This window comes from Mixophyes fleayi, chromosome 1 (genome assembly GCF_038048845.1).
Source record: "Mixophyes fleayi isolate aMixFle1 chromosome 1, aMixFle1.hap1, whole genome shotgun sequence".
In the NCBI taxonomy this organism is placed as follows: domain Eukaryota; kingdom Metazoa; phylum Chordata; class Amphibia; order Anura; family Limnodynastidae; genus Mixophyes; species Mixophyes fleayi.
In genome coordinates this window covers 361,852,617-361,870,937 of record NC_134402.1, presented here as the reverse complement: position 1 = coordinate 361,870,937, position 18,321 = coordinate 361,852,617, and the positions used below count along the sequence as shown (strand labels likewise).

The following is an 18,321-nucleotide window of genomic DNA, read 5'->3' as shown; positions in this document are numbered from 1 at the left end:
CTGCAACTTGTTTTTTTTTTCCACACACAGACAGACAGACGCCACTAAGCATTTATATATTAGAGATTTTATATATATATATATATATATATATATATATATATATATATATTTATATTTCCCATAGCCCCATGACCCTGCCCCATATATTCATTTCCCCACCATTCCAATAACTTATCATTCTCCAACCATTCCTCTTTACCTTCCCCCAGACTTGTTATTCATCACTTTATACATTATCTTACTTCCTCACTCCCACCCCTGTTATTCATTACTACCCCTTCAGTACCCCACACTACTATTATTCATTCACCCCTTTCATCATATACCCAGCCATGCTATTTCATCATTCACCCTTCATCAACCCCCACCGCTGTTACTCATCGTCCCCAACCCCTCTTATTCATTACCTTACTCAGTTTTGCTCACACGGAGTACAAGGAAAGATAAGATCATTACCTATAACATCACGCGGTAACATAGCCGAGTGGTTAATATGGAATCTCACAGCTAATTGAGTCAGACCCATACTGTGCATTTTACTTTTATATCAGAGGACACCAAGTAATATTTACAAATATATTGACGTCATTTCTAAAATGAAACAGTTTTTGGTTTATTTGCAAAATAATGATTTTGTTGGGAAGACACTTTTACTGTGTATGGAGAGAACATTATGACTGGCTCTTTTATAATCAAGGATGGGAAGGTCAAATGGAAGCCGTATCTCTGCCCAAGGCTATTTGCAAAGGTACACACAGGGCAACAATACTGGTTGCTACAGGATATGAGGTAATGAATGTAGAATATATTACAAATATTTGTTTCTATAAATCCATCAAAGTCCCCTTTTTGTCTACTCATCTTGTTCAAGAGCTAGATAATTATTTTCATTACAATACACTAGTTAAAGCTAATATACAAAAATGATCCCCTTTGAGAGGTTTATATGTATCAAGGGCATTGATGGGACAAATAGTTTTGGCACCCAAAGCAAAGTTGGCATAATTTGCACCCATATGTGTGACCCCCATTCACCATGATCAAGATTACCATTAACACAATAATTAATCCCAATATTGTTATCATATATTGAACCCACATTATAATAGATATCCCCCCACACACATACACTCACACACTATACTTATATGATGCCCTGTGCAGAGCCCATTTCCTAGCAGGTAGTGCACAATTTGGAGCCCATTGCCAGATGACTACAGTAAAATATAAAACCCAGTCCCTCAGTGTTAAACAAAGTGCCCAAAATTCCCGGTAATCCAGTGACCATAAAAGCGACCAATCTCTAGTAATCCAGTGTAAAAATAAATACTGCTACAAACTACTGCACAGACATTGGTTACATAGCTGAAAATGCACTTCCTACAGCAGTGTTGGGTAACCTGTGACACTACAGGTGTTGTGAAACTACAAGTCCCAGCATACCCTTCCAGCAAAAGGCTGCTATATATTGGCAAAGTATGCTGGGACATGTAGTTTCAAAACAGCTTGAGTGTCACAGGTTAGCCAACACTGTCCTATAGCATACCTCCCAACACCACATCTGAAAAGGGGGCACGGCCACGCCACGTTAGGGTGTGACCAGAGCACAAAGGGCAAAGACACGCCCCCATATCCAGCACTTCTGGGAAGCGCTTGGATGCCATCAACCCCAGCAAAATACCCTTGAATTGCTGTACACACCAGAGCTGGTACATGTCTTCCTACTACCACATCTTGGGACAACGGTGCTGACCATTGAGCGGTTGGACAGCCTCCTCACATCGGCACTGTCAGTCCGAAATCAGGACAGTTGGAAGCTGTCCTATTGTGAGCTTCAAGCAAACCAAGTTTGGTGCTGCAACATTAGTTTATGTGGTTGTCCTGCATAGCAGCATCAGGTTGAAGGTACATACTCTGGTTAGGGGTAGAGCTGTATGCAGTGGATATATATACAGCCCTGTGTCATCCCCAAATGTGTTATTGATGTATATATATATCTCACCATTTAGTAGTCAACTTGGAGCGAACTATATTTTCTTGTCACAGGCTCAAAGGATTCTTGAGTTATTGAGTTGTGTGTCTGTTACTTATGTTTTCATATACAACCTAGTGATACTTATTTGTTCTCCACAGGTGTAGGATCCATGATTAATATAAGTAAATATAAGGATATTGTGCTTCTTGTGCAAGTGATTGAATATTGTTTCATATTTTGATTTGGACACTTTACATTGCACATACAAGTCTCAAACACAGTGAAATTAATGCCACAAACATGGCTTAGATACAATAAAATTACTGCAGGCCACACAGACTTATTTTGTTGGATGTTTCACAGCAATATTGCACAGTCAATGTAGCTGTCAAGTACAATACATTATTGCTCCAGTCACTATAGTGACCCATTATATTAGAAATGACTTAATGGAGTGAGTCTGCAGCCCTACCTTGTACTTGTGTTTGATAAACTATGTAGTAATCTGGTGTGCCACAGCTCTCGAATTCCTCTCCAGTACATTTCTGAGCACACAGCTGCTCATCCTCCCGCTCGTGAAGTGTGAAATAAGTTGTGGGGAAAGCACAGTGACAGACTGTTCCTGCAAGCACTGCCAATGGATATTCCTGTGGGAAGTTAGTGAGAACACTGACTTAGTGTAATAGAAGAGGAACACAGTATGTCATATCTTACCACTCATGTGATTCACTCTCTCGCATTTCCTGTTCAAACAGAATGACATTTAATTACATGATAAAGTTAGTTTTTTTTACGTAAATGAGAAATATTTTCGATTCTGCTATATATTTAGGAATATAACAGCTGCATTGGCTCTAAGCATAACAGGTTTTGGAATATTGTGAACAATTGTACACAGAGGGGTATATTTACTAAACTGCAAGTTTGAAAAAGTGGAGATGTTGCCGATAGCAACCATTCAGACTCTAGTTATCATTTATTTAGTACATTCTACAGAATGACAGATAGACTCTGATTGGTTTCTATAGGAAACATCTTCACTTTTTCAAACCCGCAGTTTAGTAAATATACCCCAGAATGTTAAAATAGACAGCTAATCATTTGATAGATAACTGTAGAGATATTTACTACAAGAGATGTTTTCACGATTTCACACTATAAACTGTGGTGGAAGTTGGAGTGTATACGACGGTATATCATACCGCTACTTCTACAGCCTTCATTATAAAACGATCAAATTCCATTCATTTACATTCCCATAACATTTTTCATACCACACTTTTAAATTTCCACTCTGGCCACTGGCTATTAACATATTCAAAAGTTCACATTGGGGGATATATAATAACATGATGCAAAAGGCAAATCTTATAGCAAACAATTAGATAACTGTTTTCATTGTCTAACATGCACTAGATGAAGTAAAGCAAATTGCTGCACTGCTGCTTTATATAAATAAATAACAAATTTTGTAAAAACCTTATTGAGGACTGCAGTTTGCATAAAACAGGTCCACCCAAATTCCAAAAGTATTAATAACTGAATTAAAGTAGTAAAATAATACAGTGGTTCCGATATAAACCCCAAATTTTGCAGTTAGCACCATATAGCAGATAATTAAGGTTTTAACAAACTTTGTTACTTCACACAGACCCCATTATGAAGAGAAGAAAAGTGATTAGATGATATTATTTACTAACCTGGAAAGGTATTTTAGTAAGCCAGAATTAACATGTTGTAGGAAATGCTTATTTCTCCTCATTAACCGTTTAAAAGAGACAAATAGACTTCAACAAAATCCTCCTTGATGCTGAAATTTTAACTTTTATTTTCTGCAGAACATTTACTAGACACAGATGGATCCATCTGCAACCTAATTTATTTGTGAAAGTGCACACTTATGAGGTACAGACAGTTCAACACCATGAGCCGAGACAGCTCATAGCTTATCAAACAGACTTGGATCACAGATTTTTATTTACCAGCCACGTTCTCAAGACAAATTGTGGACACCCCACAGATGCCTGAAATAACCTATATAACAGCACATGTCACAATAAAATATAATGTTCAAATCAGTATTTTGATTGCTATAATAATGCAAATTACAGTTGCTAATTCCATTGCAATTTTTCTTTGTTGCCATATCTGCATTTCCAAAATTACAAGACAGTACCAAATTTATAACAGTTGTACATTTTCATGAAATCCCTAAAAAAATCTAATAATAACGCAGAAATTCATAATTGATTATTATTAACATATGTAGTAAATGTAATCTCATTTTAATTCCCACAAAGAGTAAGAATCAAACATGTCAAATGTGTTAGAGACCTGTTATGACCTGCAATATTTAACGCTTAGAAGATGAAAGGAACAAGGTGCAGGATTATATGCACCTCATAAATGTCAGATTTATAGTGGTTCTAAAATAGAATATTCCTTTTTTATCTTTTCAATTTGGAAAACTACACAGAATTTCACTAAGATGTCTGTGATCATGATAGAACACTAAAATCTGAATAAAGGAAATAAAACAAATATATACTGTATGTAAATGTGTCTGTCCCCTGCCCACTGGTTCTGATTTCTTAACCCTACAATGTAGCCATTATGGGTCATCATAATAATTGTCAGTTTGTCAGGTTTAGTGCTACCAGCAAACATAGTTATGTATATAGCATTTATATACATTTTGCACTGTATTTGTACATTCATATTCTTCTGAATTTATCATCTATGACTAGAACTGGGATGATCAGGAGCAGGCTGGCCTGGGGGGCAGGGGGGCATGTGCCCCCAGGCTGGTCCCAAAGTGGGCTACCTTCGGCTGGGTCACCTACATATTTTTTTCATTTAAAATAGGCTACTAAGTCGAGTCTTGTCCCCTGGGCTAAAGCTTGCCAGCCCTCCCCTAGGGATGATGACCATCAATTAATTCTGCTATGCGTACGTTGGGGTAGGGCTGGGAACACTTAGGCACAATTTCCAGAGGCGAAAGTTTAAAATATTATCCCCAAATGCAGAATGTGGATAATATTTTTCTGAAAATGTCACTCATTTCTACTACATGTAGCTCATCTGACCCCCAAATGGCAATGTGATATCATGAGTCTGCATTTGTATACCTGCAACTCTATGTATAAGGCTGTGCCTCTATTTTCGGTATAGGTTGGGTACGGATACCAAATCAGCAAATCTTGTGCATGTTGAATGGGGGAACATGGCAGGAGACAGACATTAAATAGGCACTAGATTTCCTTTAACATATGGTGTATAAATTGTTTTATGGAAGAATGTATTTAAATGAGGTAATAAAATTGAAGATTTTAAACATTTCAAAGCTTGTCTGACTTTGTAAATGGATGAAATGAAGAGTACCCTCCTTTTCCTCACCCCCCCCCCCCCCCTGCTTGCCTAATCATGGTAGTGGCCTTTCTCCACTGTAAGACACTCTGCACTTGCTGCTGAGGGAGAGAGGAAGGGAATATCAGAGTCCCCTTGCCCTTCTGAACAGAATTTAAGTTTACAGCCCTAGAATGCTGCATTGTTTGTGCTGCATTCCGGGGCTTCATTTTTGGTGCTCATTAAGCTCCCTGTTAACCAGCATCAAACTACTAAGGGCAAGGAGATGACAGTGGGGAACTGCCCAAAGCAGCAAGAGTGACAGCTACAAGGGTCTGGTAGCTACAGTGCTCTAATGAACTGCCTCTTATGCCAGAACTGTAGCAACTACTCCCTGGTGGTTACACCCATGTGCTGCACTATGTAAATGATATGGTTAATATATGGCTTATTTTTTATATCAAGAAGTCACATGTTCTTCATATAACTTATAGATTGCATTTTGACAAATATGGTTTAGTCCAGAAAATGGCTGTTTACTGTGTAGGTCGCAAGTACACTTTAATGTGAAAGGGAACTTACCACCTACACCATAAGCAGATATCTGAACAAACCATCTACTATATAAATGCTTAGTGGCGTCTGTGTGTGTGTGTGGAAAAAAAAACCAAGTTGCAGCGCCACCTGCTGGGCGGAGTTATACACTTACCTACTAAATTCTTAGTGTGTGTGGGAAAAAAATTCAAAAAGGGCTGAAATTTGGTAGGGGTCAAACTCATTTTCGTGAGGTAATTTTACCTCATGAACACACATTTGTAGAGGTGTGCGTTTGTGTGTGTGTGTGTGTGTGTGGAAAAAACTATTTTCTCAGAAAGGGCTCATCCAATTGACCTGAAATTTGGTATACTGCAGGGGTGGGCAAAACTGTCCTCAAGGGCCATATCCAGTTCATGTTTTTAGGATTTCTTTAATCATGTACAGCTGAGTTAATCTATTTGGCTGGGTCAGTAATTATCCCACCTGTTTCTACAGACAGAAATCCTAAAAACATGAACTGGATATGGCCCTTGAGGACAGGTTTGCCCACCCCTGGTATACTGACATTATTTGACAAAAAAATTAGAATAGTCAAGTCAGTTAACTTCCATCATCCCCCCTTTCCCCCGTGGGAGGGGTAGTAAAGGCTAAATTTACAAGTTGAGGGGTCAAACCCATTTTCGTGAGGTAATTTTACCTCATGAACACACATTAAAAAGGCCGCTTGCGTCGGGAAGTAACGCTCTTTCCCTGAGGAGGCCTGGGCTAGGTCCAAATGCATGACAAGAACCTTTTTAAGACCTTAAGAAGCTTGACTTGACTAGAATGCATGAGTATCATGCACGGGTTAACTTGTATATAAATATATGTTACATTTACTGTTTGCTACATCCATATGGTTTCTTCTAAAATAACCTTTTTACATGTCAGACTGAAATTAGCAATCTCCTGGCAGGTCTAAAAAATCCTTGAATTTTCATGAGAGTGCACATTTGTTAACTAGCTGAGGGCAATCAATTTTTTATTGTACAGCTAACTTCATCAGTGATTTTCTGCTTCTATTTTTACCGTGCATCCAGCAGAGGCCTGGTTAACGTAATTTAATTAAGAAACAATTCTAGTTACACTACTCTTAGGTCAATTCAACCATTAATTTAGTTCCAGACTGGTAATATTTCTCAGTAACATTTTGCACATTATTGAAATAAGCCTGGCGGCTATAATGGACAAATGAAGATTGGTGAAGAGCTGCATTGAGTTTCTGTGTGTTCTTTGACTGCAGTGTTCCATCAAGTTTATCTGATGAGAAATCCATAATGATGCATCTCCATTATCATCTATACCCAGTATATCAACAGTCAATAAACTCCAAGTGAACAGTCCACTTCTGCAAATTAATGGGCTGGAGTGATAATATCAACAACTATGAGGCTCACCACTTCGTGTCTTAAGAGTGCAAGAAATCTAACAGACAATAAAAAAAATGAGTTCACGATATGAACCAGGTGTTTAGTCCTTTGTGGAAACACAATAGTTAATAACAGGCACTTAGGAAGAATCCATTTTTCTTGGCTGTGCTGAGACTCAACTGTTCAGTCTAACTAAATTAACAATGTATTTTTTATGAGGACTTCTGTTTTCACTTTTCCACACTTGAATGCACAACTTATAGGGAATGACACACTGTGCAGTAATTGGTATTACACCCACCACTGGTATTAATGTTGTAGTGGGACTCAATAATTAATTCATTTTATGGAGGTGTTAATTGCTACAGTATATAATGTAGTTACTAAACTTAACAGTTTAACTCATTACTAAACAAGTAGTTTGTGGTCAGGGTAAATTTTTAAAATGTGTCATTTAAAATGTTATTTTTAAAAACATGCTCCAAAAATAGTTTAAACATATTGATCAAAATTGCCATATATTACATAGTTCTACTTTCAGAAAGCATTTTTTTTATTTGAATAAGAAAGATAGGTATATGACTAGGTAAAAAAGACTGTTTAATATTGCAAATAAGTTTGTACACCAAACCAAGATTTATTCATCTCTGCATGGGGTGTGCTATAGGCAATACTCTGTAAAGCTGTAGCTGTACATGGAAAGATTGAGAAACGGTGCAAATGAATCAGGGTCATCTGCAGGTTATAATAACTGTATTTCATCATAGAACACACATAAGTGTTCACTTGTAAACATTATATTTAGAACCATAATAAACGAATCAGACACTTAATTTCATTGTCTAGCTTGTACTAGATAGGTACAGATCTAATTGAATATTGAATGCCATGGCTCATTGCAAATTTTGCCCCTTATTATTAACATTTATTTATATAGCATAATAAAACAAGGATGGATATTAGCAGGCAGACAGAGGTAAGAGGACTTGCTCGCAAGCTTACAATCTATGGGAAGTACAATGTACGTAAAGCAGCCCTTGATTATCTAATAACCTTTGAATTATTTATAGTTATATTTTTTTCAGAAAAGGACACAATAAGAACTCACAGTTTCGACATATGTACAAAGTTAAGCAAATTTATACTAACCTTTTCTGTGCAGCGATCCACACATTTGTCCACAGACATATTCAACATAACGCTGCTGACCGGGAGAGCAAGAGATATATTGTCTGGCCGACGGAAACATCCACGAAAGATTGCACTGCCATCTACAATCAACAGCAAACAAAAAAAATGATAGCCAAAATAATTCATATTGGGAGTTAATTACATGCATCACAAAGCACAGATTGTAACAATATTATACTTGCTATGCTCTTTTCCTGTTTACTAAAGGGTCATGTTCCAAAATTATAAAGCTACAATATTTTTCACAGGAGATCGACATTCACAAATTATGGCAGCAGGAGAAGGAATCCTGTGAATCCAAACTAACCTAACCACAACACCAAGGGGTTTTGAAAAAGTGGAGGTGTTGCCTATAACAACCAATCAGATCATTTATTTATTACATTCTAAAAAATGATAGCTAGAATTTGATTGGTTGCTATAGACATCTCTACTTTTTCCCCGCAGTTTAGTAAATATACCCCAAAGACATTATCTGCTGCCAGTATTCCCCAAGTGTAACAGCACAGCAAAGTCTGCAAATGACCAGGTCAAATTGTTAATTGCAGCTGATTGGATGGCTGAGGCAGTCATTCACTAAAGTATGACTGCAGTTGACAACTTGACTTTAGCATATTGCAGTTTAAAATAAGTTTTGTAGTATATTTTTTAAGTTCAGTTGTGCCTACTTTACTGCTGTACACATAAATGGATGCACATTAGCATTCTGCCTTTTCAATTTGTTCAGTATTTTACAAAATCTGTACTGTGACAAATTTTCACTGTAACAAAAGCTCTGCGGAGTCCAAATAAAAACGAAATGCCTTCAAAACAAAACAAGAAAGAAATGTGCAACCTCTATCTTTCAGCTCATTGTAATATCCCCCGAGATCTTATTCAGGAGCATTGTCATAGATAGCCCTGCATTCCATATGGAATATCCCAGCCATGTCCGACCAGGATTGTCCATTACCTTGAGCAAAGTGTGCAGCTCTCTTTAAGGTAACACAAACTACACAAAATTAAATTGATAACCTCATAATCTTCCCATTTGTTGTGTGTCACCGTTTTTTTTCAGCATCTCAAATGACCCCCAGTGTTCCCATATGCATACTTTGAGTTTTAGATTTGTTTTACTATTTTGACATGGCATTAATATCGGCAACGCATGTCCTTTTACTAAGGTGCAACAATGTTTTAAGGAGCATGACATTTATTACACAACTATGGCATGTTCACTATAATTTACATAAATTAGCATGAAAATTGAAGTTATCCATAAAATTATAGTCAGGGAATTTTCACAGTAATCCTAAAAAAATAAAAAAAAAATATATAACTATTATAGCAACTGCAGTTTTGATCTGTTGCTAATTTGTAGCACATGATAAAATCATGAACTATATGAAAGTCTATTTGAAACTGTAACTAATCCATTGAGAGATCATTTAACGATACATTCTGTGAACCATGGTTTGGAAAGTACATAAACACTTCAGTGCTTTTGACACTTGTTTTTGACATAGAAAATTATGGTTTATTTTAGGATTTTGACTCGCAAGGACTGTTTCACAAATCCTCTTGACTCTTTCCTGGATGATATAGACTTGTTGAGCTTACTCTTCTTATTGGTGCAGATATTTTTCAAGCAGCTTTTTAAGTCACCCCACACCTGTGGCATTATCTCCCGCTAAAGCAATTGAATAGGGAAGATAAACTTAAGAGAATAAGGAAAAGCAAGATGAGCGCACAGAGTAAAGCTGGGTACACACTACACAGTTTTCATCCAATAATCGGCTCAACCAGCCAACATACGACCGCTCGTTCAAAAGTTGGGTCAGTGTGTGTTGTGACACAATGGTCGAAAGTCTGCTCAAATGGACGATTGTGTCACATTAAATATTTTCGTTCCAATCTCGTTTCCGTTGTGTAGTGTGTATAAACTTCCGACCGATCCACAACGGTGAGTACGAAATTACAATCATTGCTCACGACAACATGGCTGTAAAAAGTCGCTAAAGGGACGTCCGCTCTTCCCTTTATCATCCTAAACAAGACTAGTGTGTATGCAGTCCATGGACCGAGCGATCGGACCATCGATCGCATGTAAAATCGATCGGCATTAAAAGTTGGTGGAAAGTTCTGTAGTGTGTACCCAGCTTTAGTGATTCCATAACATCTGGGATGTGGCCAGGAAAAGTACCTACTGTTTGCATTTATATAGTTTATAAACATGTCATCAGAAAATGTAGTTCACTATACCTTTTAGGTCTGATTCTTAAAGGAATGCAAGTCCTGTTGTTTGTCGTATGTTGTGTGAAATTGCTCTGTGCATGCTCAGAAACAAACTTTATGCTAGTGAACGCAAGTGCAGGCAATTCATCTGTGAACGTAAATTACACTTCAACTGCCTGCAATTTGAAGGGCGGAACGGTGCAGTGAAGGGGTGTATGCACGAGGGCAATGTACGGTGAGGGGGTGCCAAGGACAAGCACACTCATTTGATTTAAGCTCTGGGCATCTCTGATGTACGTGATTTTTTCCGTAATCAGTAGCACCAGCTACAGTGGAGATTGATATTGATAACGTGTCAGGTGCCATCCCCTGCTACTGCGCATGGACAGATGCCCAATCCCGGCTAGCGGCTCTCTGTGTGCAAGATTGCCCATTGCCAGGCAATGGAATGCACCTTCTCAGCGGTCAGTGACATCTCTAACCGCCTAATGTAACCGTCAATATAAAGCTGACTCTGGCAGTCTATCACTGCCAGAGTACTGGGTTGTTCCAGTATTTTGTTCTCTGTCCTGTTGGACTCCTGGTATTGATCCTGCTTGTTCTGACCATTCTCTTTAATATTCTATTGTGTCCATCTGTACCTTTGGTTTGACCCCGGCATTCCTGACTGTTCTCCTGGTATTTCATTTGAATCCTCTGCTACCTTGGTCCTGACCCGGCTTCTCTGACTATCCCCTTGGATTTCTGATTTGGTTTTCTTTGTGATGTCATTTATAAACCAGCTTGTCTGACTACTCTCCTTGCCATCTACCTCACCAGTGACTGACACTGGTGAGGTAGATGCAGGCATGCAGGCTGTGACCTGCATGCCTCTGCGGCTAAGTCCATACCTCCTTGTGGGGGTCCTTGGTGAATACCAGGGACGTGTTAGATTCCTCGCCTCTGTGCTCAGTAGCGTCAACTGTTGCTAGGTATTTGCGATCAATATTCTAGTGATTGTGACATAACGGTTGCATATGGATGCCAAAACATGTGTTTCCAAGTATGAACAACTGTAAAAAAGCATTTTATGTACAGTAGAGATTAATAACATCCTGATAAATGTATTTCATGTAAAAACAAAAGTAAAAAAAAATAAAAATGTATTTTTATTCATGATTATAGTATTAACAGGTGTTAATGTATCTATTGTTTTTTTCTATGAGTTCCGATAGAAATTTATTTGCACATATGCATTATGCATATCCTGCAGTGTGTTCTGTCTGTCTCCATACGGCAAGTACCGTATAGCCAGAGCTTGTACTTGAATATGGGCATATGTGCATGTAAGTTCCATCCGATTTTACATTCCTTGATGAATCGGCCCCTTGTGTTCTATTCTGGAGTGGACATTGAGGGCCTGATTTTTAAAGGAGTCGCAAAACAAACTTTAAAAAGAAAACCTTAATAAAATGTCTACTGTACATAAAATGCAATTTTACAGTTGCTCCTGCAAACACATTTTCTAGCATACATACACAGCCGTCATCATTAGTAATTGGCGCTTTAACCAGACCTCCAGCTGGTGCAAGTGATCCAACTGAAAAAACACGTACCGTGGAGATGCCCAAAGCTTGAATCAGACGTTGCTGCTACGCTCGATCTAGGCATGCCCTACTGTAAATTGACCTCATGCATAAGCCCATTCTCCTCCCCGTTCCGGTCCTCTAACTTGGGCTCCATTGCATCCATCAGCACCAGAGCACATACTAGCCCTTCTGACTGCTAGTGGCTACATACTTGCACTGGCGATAAATTAGCAATTCTGCAATCCTAAGCAACAGGCCTGCTTATTTCACAGTTCTAGCAGGGACATTTTGTAATACATCAAAGTAGAGCAACTTATGTGAATCCATTGTCTTCTGTGAGGTAAACAACAATGATTGACAAATTGAATTATTTGAATTATTTTAATCCACTGATCCAGTATATTCAAACATAATAAAGTTGAGTATTGAGCCCCAGATACTACATTCACTAACTAAAACTGATACAGTATGTATGCAAATTAACTATGCATGCATTTAACCTATGCACAATGAATCTAACATCTAATCCAAGTCACATTTTATTTATCCGCTCTGCAAATGCCTTAATAATCTACATATGTTAATTTGCCTAAATTCCTTTTCAAAATGTAACCATGTGCTAATGAGTTTTGCATGTCTTAAGGCTTAATCGTAAGGCTAACTGCATAACTAGAATATATAATCAGACTGCAGATTAACAGAGCATGAGAAAAGTCAGGTAAGATACATAAATAATCATTTTTATTCATCAAAGAAAGATAAAGTTCTTTGGATCAATAGTGTCATTAGCATCATGTTAATTTTGCAGAAAAGACAAATAATAAGGTAACTCCCATTCCATTCATTATGTGAAAAAAGTCTAATTATCCAGAGATGGAAATTTAGAGTAATGTCATTTTAAATCAATGTTACTTATACTTTTCAGTGGTCATATTCTTGGTAAAATGTTCACTATACAAAAAATGTGTAGATATACTTTGGCATGCCTAAAAATAAAGTATTTTGACGTTGATAAGTACCGCTCCCTATTGTTAGAGCTGTAAAAAAAAAAATAATTTGGATATTGTTACGGACTTACCTTATCCCCGCCGCTCCGTCCAGCCGCACTTCCGCATTCAGGACCATGTGACCGCACCCGGAGGCGGTCACATGACCACAACCTAGAGGCGGGGATTTTGAATCCCCTTCTGTATAAAAACCTCACTCTGACACTCGCTGAGTGTCAGAGCAACACTTACCTGTTCCTGGCTCCTGCTCTTCGTGGATTGCAGTGTTTTCCTGTTTCCTGTGTCTCCTGTGTGCTGATCTCTGCCTGTTTGACTTCCCTGGCTCTCTATTCCCTGTGTACCGACCCGGCTTGCTGACCATTCTCCTATTCTTGTGAACCGTGTACCGAACCTGGCTTGTTGACTCCGAGTTGCCTTCTGATTCTGCCTGACTCCATTCCTGTGTACCGAACCGGCTTGTTGACTCCGCTACCACCGCTTCACTCCGCTGTACTACATCTTGAGGCGAACCTGGGGACCGCGACCTGCGACTCCTGGCAGCGAAGCCCACCCCGCCTTGCGGCGGTTCTTGGTGAACACCGGGGAGATCGTTAGACTCCGCACCTCAGGTAAGCCAGCGCTAATCAAGATTAGTAATATAGTATCCAGAATCTGTTACAGTTTGCTCTGACCATGGATACCACAGCTAAAGATCTGTTGGAGCATTTAGTAGGAAGGATGGATAAACAAGAAGCTAACCAAGAGCAACTTTTAAAATTCCTCAATAGTCTATCCACTCGCTTGGATGTTGTCCAGAACACCCTAGTGGCTGGTGGATCACCTGGGCCGGCAGTGGCCCCTGTACCTCAGGCCGCAGCAGCAGCTTCTTCCTCGCAGCTACGGTTACCTAACCCACCTAAGTTCGATGGAGAACCTAAAAATTGCAGAGGATTTTTAAATCAATGCTCCATACAATTCGAGCTTCTACCTGGGAACTTCCCCTCCGGAAAAACGAAAGTGGCCTATGTGATTTCGTTATTGTCCGGTCAAGCTTTAGCATGGGCTTCCCCCTTGTGGGAGAGGGACGACCCCATTCTACATAACTTCAACCTCTTCTTGTCCACCTTCAAGAAAATATTTGATGAGCCAGGAAGGGTGTCCAATGCCGCTTCCAGCTTACTACGTCTCCGCCAGGGAAACCAGTCTGTGGGGCAGTATGCGGTCCTCTTCAGAACCATGGCCTCTGAACTTCGCTGGAACGATGAGGCTCTAGTAGCTACATTCTGGCAGGGCCTTTCAGACCGAATCAAAGACGAGTTGGTATCCCAGGAACTCCCTACGTCTTTGGACGACATTATCTCCCTCTGTGTCAAAGTTGATTTGCGTTTCAAGGAACGTAATTCTGAGAAGGAACAGTCGCGGCGTAGCATGATTCGCTTGGCCCCCAACTTCCAAACCCCTGTTCTTCCCCCTGAAGAGCCCATGCAACTTGGCAGGACCCGCTTATCAGCCGAAGAGAGGGAGAGGAGATTTCGGAACAAGCTGTGTTTATATTGTGGAGAGAGTGGCCATCTTCTGAGTTCTTGTCCCAAACGCTCGGGAAACGACAGGGCCTAACGAGTTCTGGAGCTGTGTCGTTGGGCCTCTTTTCTCAGTGTCAGTCAGTTCCCAATAGTAATGATTGCCTGTCTATTCCCATTTCCCTTCAGTTAGGACAAAAGACCTTCCCGCAGTCGGCTCTTCTAGATTCCGGAGCCGCAGGAAATTTCATTTCTGCCACAGTAGTTAAACAATTCGCTATTCCCACATAAGCCTTGGAACAACCCATCTCTCTGATGGCCATTGATGGGGGAAGAATCCCTGAGGGGTCCATATCTGGTACGCACTATTCCTCTTCTACTTCAGATAGGAGCACTTCATCGGGAGAAGATTTCTTTTCTAGTAATACAAAGATCTACCAACCCAGTCATCCTAGGACTTCCTTGGTTTCGTGCCCACTCTCCCACCTTGGACTGGAAATCTGGTCACATATTGTCCTGGGGACAGTCCTGCTTCTCTCGCTGCCTACAGAGAGTGGTTCCCCTGAATAGTCCCAGACGTACCCAAGAATTTCCTGTGACTCTCCTGCCTGAGCCATACCAAACCTTCTCTGATGTTTTCTGTCAACAAGAGGCCACTAGACTTCCCCCTCACAGAATCTGGGACTGTGGCATTGATCTGATACCTGGTAAACCCATTCCCAGGGGCCGTGTTTACCCCCTTTCCCTCCCGGAATCTAAGGCTATGGAGGAGTACATCCAAGAAAATCTAAACAGGGGCTTCATCCGCAAGTCTGCCTCCCCAGCTGGGGCTGGCTTCTTCTTCGTAAAAAAGAAAGATGGGGGCCTCCGCCCTTGCATTGATTACAGAGGCCTGAATGCCATTACCGTTAAAAATCGGTATCCACTGCCACTGATTTCTGAACTATTTGACCGGATCAAGGGTGCCACCATCTTTTCTAAACTTGACCTCAGAGGAGCGTATAACCTTATACGCATTAAGGAGGGGGATGAATGGAAGACGGCGTTTAACACCCGAGACGGCCACTTTGAATATCTGGTCATGCCTTTCGGGCTATGCAATGCCCCAGCCATATTTCAGAGCTTTATGAATGAGCTGTTTCAAGACCTCTTGTACCAATCTGTAGTCATCTACTTGGACGACATTCTCATCTTTTCTCAAGATCTAGCATCTCATCGTACTCATGTATTGGAGGTCCTCTCTCGTATCCGAAGAAATCAGTTATTTTGCAAATTGGAGAAATGCACCTTCGAGCAGAGACAAATTCCCTTCCTGGGATATATTATTTCGGGCACCGGTCTACAGATGGATCCCACAAAATTGAAAGCCATACTTGACTGGCCCCAACCTTCAGGCCTTAAAGCCACTCAACGCTTCCTAGGATTCTCCAACTATTATCGTCAATTTATCAAGGGGTACTCCTCTCTCGTGGCTCCCATCACAGCATTGACCCGCAAATCTGCTGATGCTGGTATTTGGTCCTCTGAGGCTATCCAAGCCTTTATATTATTAAAGTCTCTCTTTTCATCCGCACCCATTCTTCAACAGCCAGATTGTTCTCGTCCCTTTGTCCTGGAGGTAGATGCCTCTTCTGTTGGCACAGGAGCCGTACTATCACAGCGAGGTCCTTCTGGAAAACTTCATCCCTGCGGATTCTTTTCCCGTCGCTTTTTACCTGCTGAGAGGAATTATGGGATTGGCGACAAAGAGCTCCTGGCCATCAAATTGGCTCTCTCCGAATGGAGACATTTACTAGAAGGAGCGCAATTCCCTATCACCATATATACTGACCATAAGAATTTGCTTTACTTACGCACTGCCCGATGTCTAAATCCTCGTCAAGCAAGGTGGTCCTTATTCTTCTCACGCTTTGATTTCAACATCACTTTTCACTCAGGATCTAAGAACACGAAGGCAGACGCCTTATCTCGCTCTTTTGATCCAGCTGACATGGAATCCTCGGAAGATAAGAAATTCATTGTAAATCCATGTCAAGTATTGGCAGCTACACACCTGAAAAAGGGTTGTCCTCCAGGCAAAACATTCATCTTGCCACATCTACGCACCCGGCTCCTTCACTGGGCTCATCACTCACTCTTCTCTGGGCATGCCGGCATTCGCAAGACCTGGGACTTATTGTCCCGAAGCTACTGGTGGCCTTCCTTGCTGGAGGATGTGAAGAGATTTGTTGCTGCTTGTTCCAAATGTGCTCAACACAAGACCTCTAGGAAGAAGCCTTATGGATGCTTGCTCCCATTACCCATTCCTGATTACCCTTGGTCACAAATCTCCATGGATTTTATCACGGACCTTCCCCCTTCCAAATCCTGTACTGTAGTGCTTGTGGTCACGGATCGCTTCTCTAAAACAGCCCACTTTATTGCTCTCAAAGGCCTTCCTTCTTCCTCCTCCTTAGCTGATATTTTTATTAAAGAAATATTTCGCCTCCATGGCTGTCCTCAACATATTGTCTCCGATAGGGGATCACAATTCATATCAAAATTTTGGCGGTCTTTTTGCAATAAATCCGGGATCAAGCTTGACTTCTCTTCCGCATATCATCCCCAGTCCAATGGGGCTACTGAGAGAACCAACCAAGAATTAGAGACGTTTCTCAGAATATTTATCTCTAGTAACCAAGACAACTGGGTGGACCTTCTCCCTTGGGCCGAGTTCGCCCATAACAACCATTTTCATGAGGCCATCTCTAACTCCCCCTTTTTTGTTCTGTATGGCTGCCATCCTAGACTACCCACCTTCTCTCAAGTCTCATCTTCTGAAGTTCCAGCAGTGGACTCTCTGGTTCGTAACTTCTCTGATATTTGGGAACAAACCAAGACAAACTTGAAACAAGCAACTACTCGTTCCAAAAAATTCTACGATAAAAGGAGAAGAATGACTCCAAGTTTTGCAGTTGGTGACAGGGTATGGCTATCCACCCAGAACATTCGTTTAAAGGTTCCCAGTAAAAAATTTGCTCCCAAGTTTATTGGCCCATTTGCTATATCTGAGATTATTAATCCCGTAGCCTTTAGATTGAGTCTGCCTCCCTCCTTACGCATACCCAATGTCTTCCATGTCTCCTTGTTAAAACCGATGGTAACCAACAGATTCTCCACCTCATCCAGAACTCCTCCTCCTGCTGTGGATCGGGATCAAGTGGAATATGAGATTAAAACTATCCTAGATTCTCGTAAAGTTCAAGGTGCCATACAGTTCTTGGTGGATTGGAAGGGTTACGGCCCTGAGGAGCGCTCATGGGTAAGAGCCATTGACCTACATGCTCCCCGTCTACTTAAATCCTTCCATAAAAAATTTCCTTTGAAACCCTATTAGGTGTTCGGAGTCCACCTTTATGGCAGGGGGTACTGTTACGGACTTACCTTATCCCCGCCGCTCCGTCCAGCCGCACTTCCGCATTCAGGACCATGTGACCGCACCCGGAGGCGGTCACATGACCACAACCTAGAGGCGGGGATTTTGAATCCCCTTCTGTATAAAAACCTCACTCTGACACTCGCTGAGTGTCAGAG

The 18,321-nt window shown here is 40.6% G+C and overlaps 1 protein-coding gene across 3 annotated transcripts in view; it reads right to left on the bottom strand.

Annotated features, from left to right (window-relative positions):
- Positions 1 to 18,321, bottom strand: part of WSCD2 (WSC domain containing 2) — a 328,534-nt gene that overhangs the window by 47,927 nt on the left and 262,286 nt on the right. For all 3 annotated transcript variants that reach the window (XM_075178503.1, XM_075178504.1, XM_075178505.1), the window contains 2 exons: positions 8,419 to 8,540; positions 2,451 to 2,625 (listed from right to left, as the gene is read on the bottom strand). In XM_075178503.1, the coding sequence (XP_075034604.1) occupies positions 2,451 to 2,625; positions 8,419 to 8,540 (297 nt within the window). The remainder of the gene's footprint in view (positions 1 to 2,450; positions 2,626 to 8,418; positions 8,541 to 18,321) is intronic.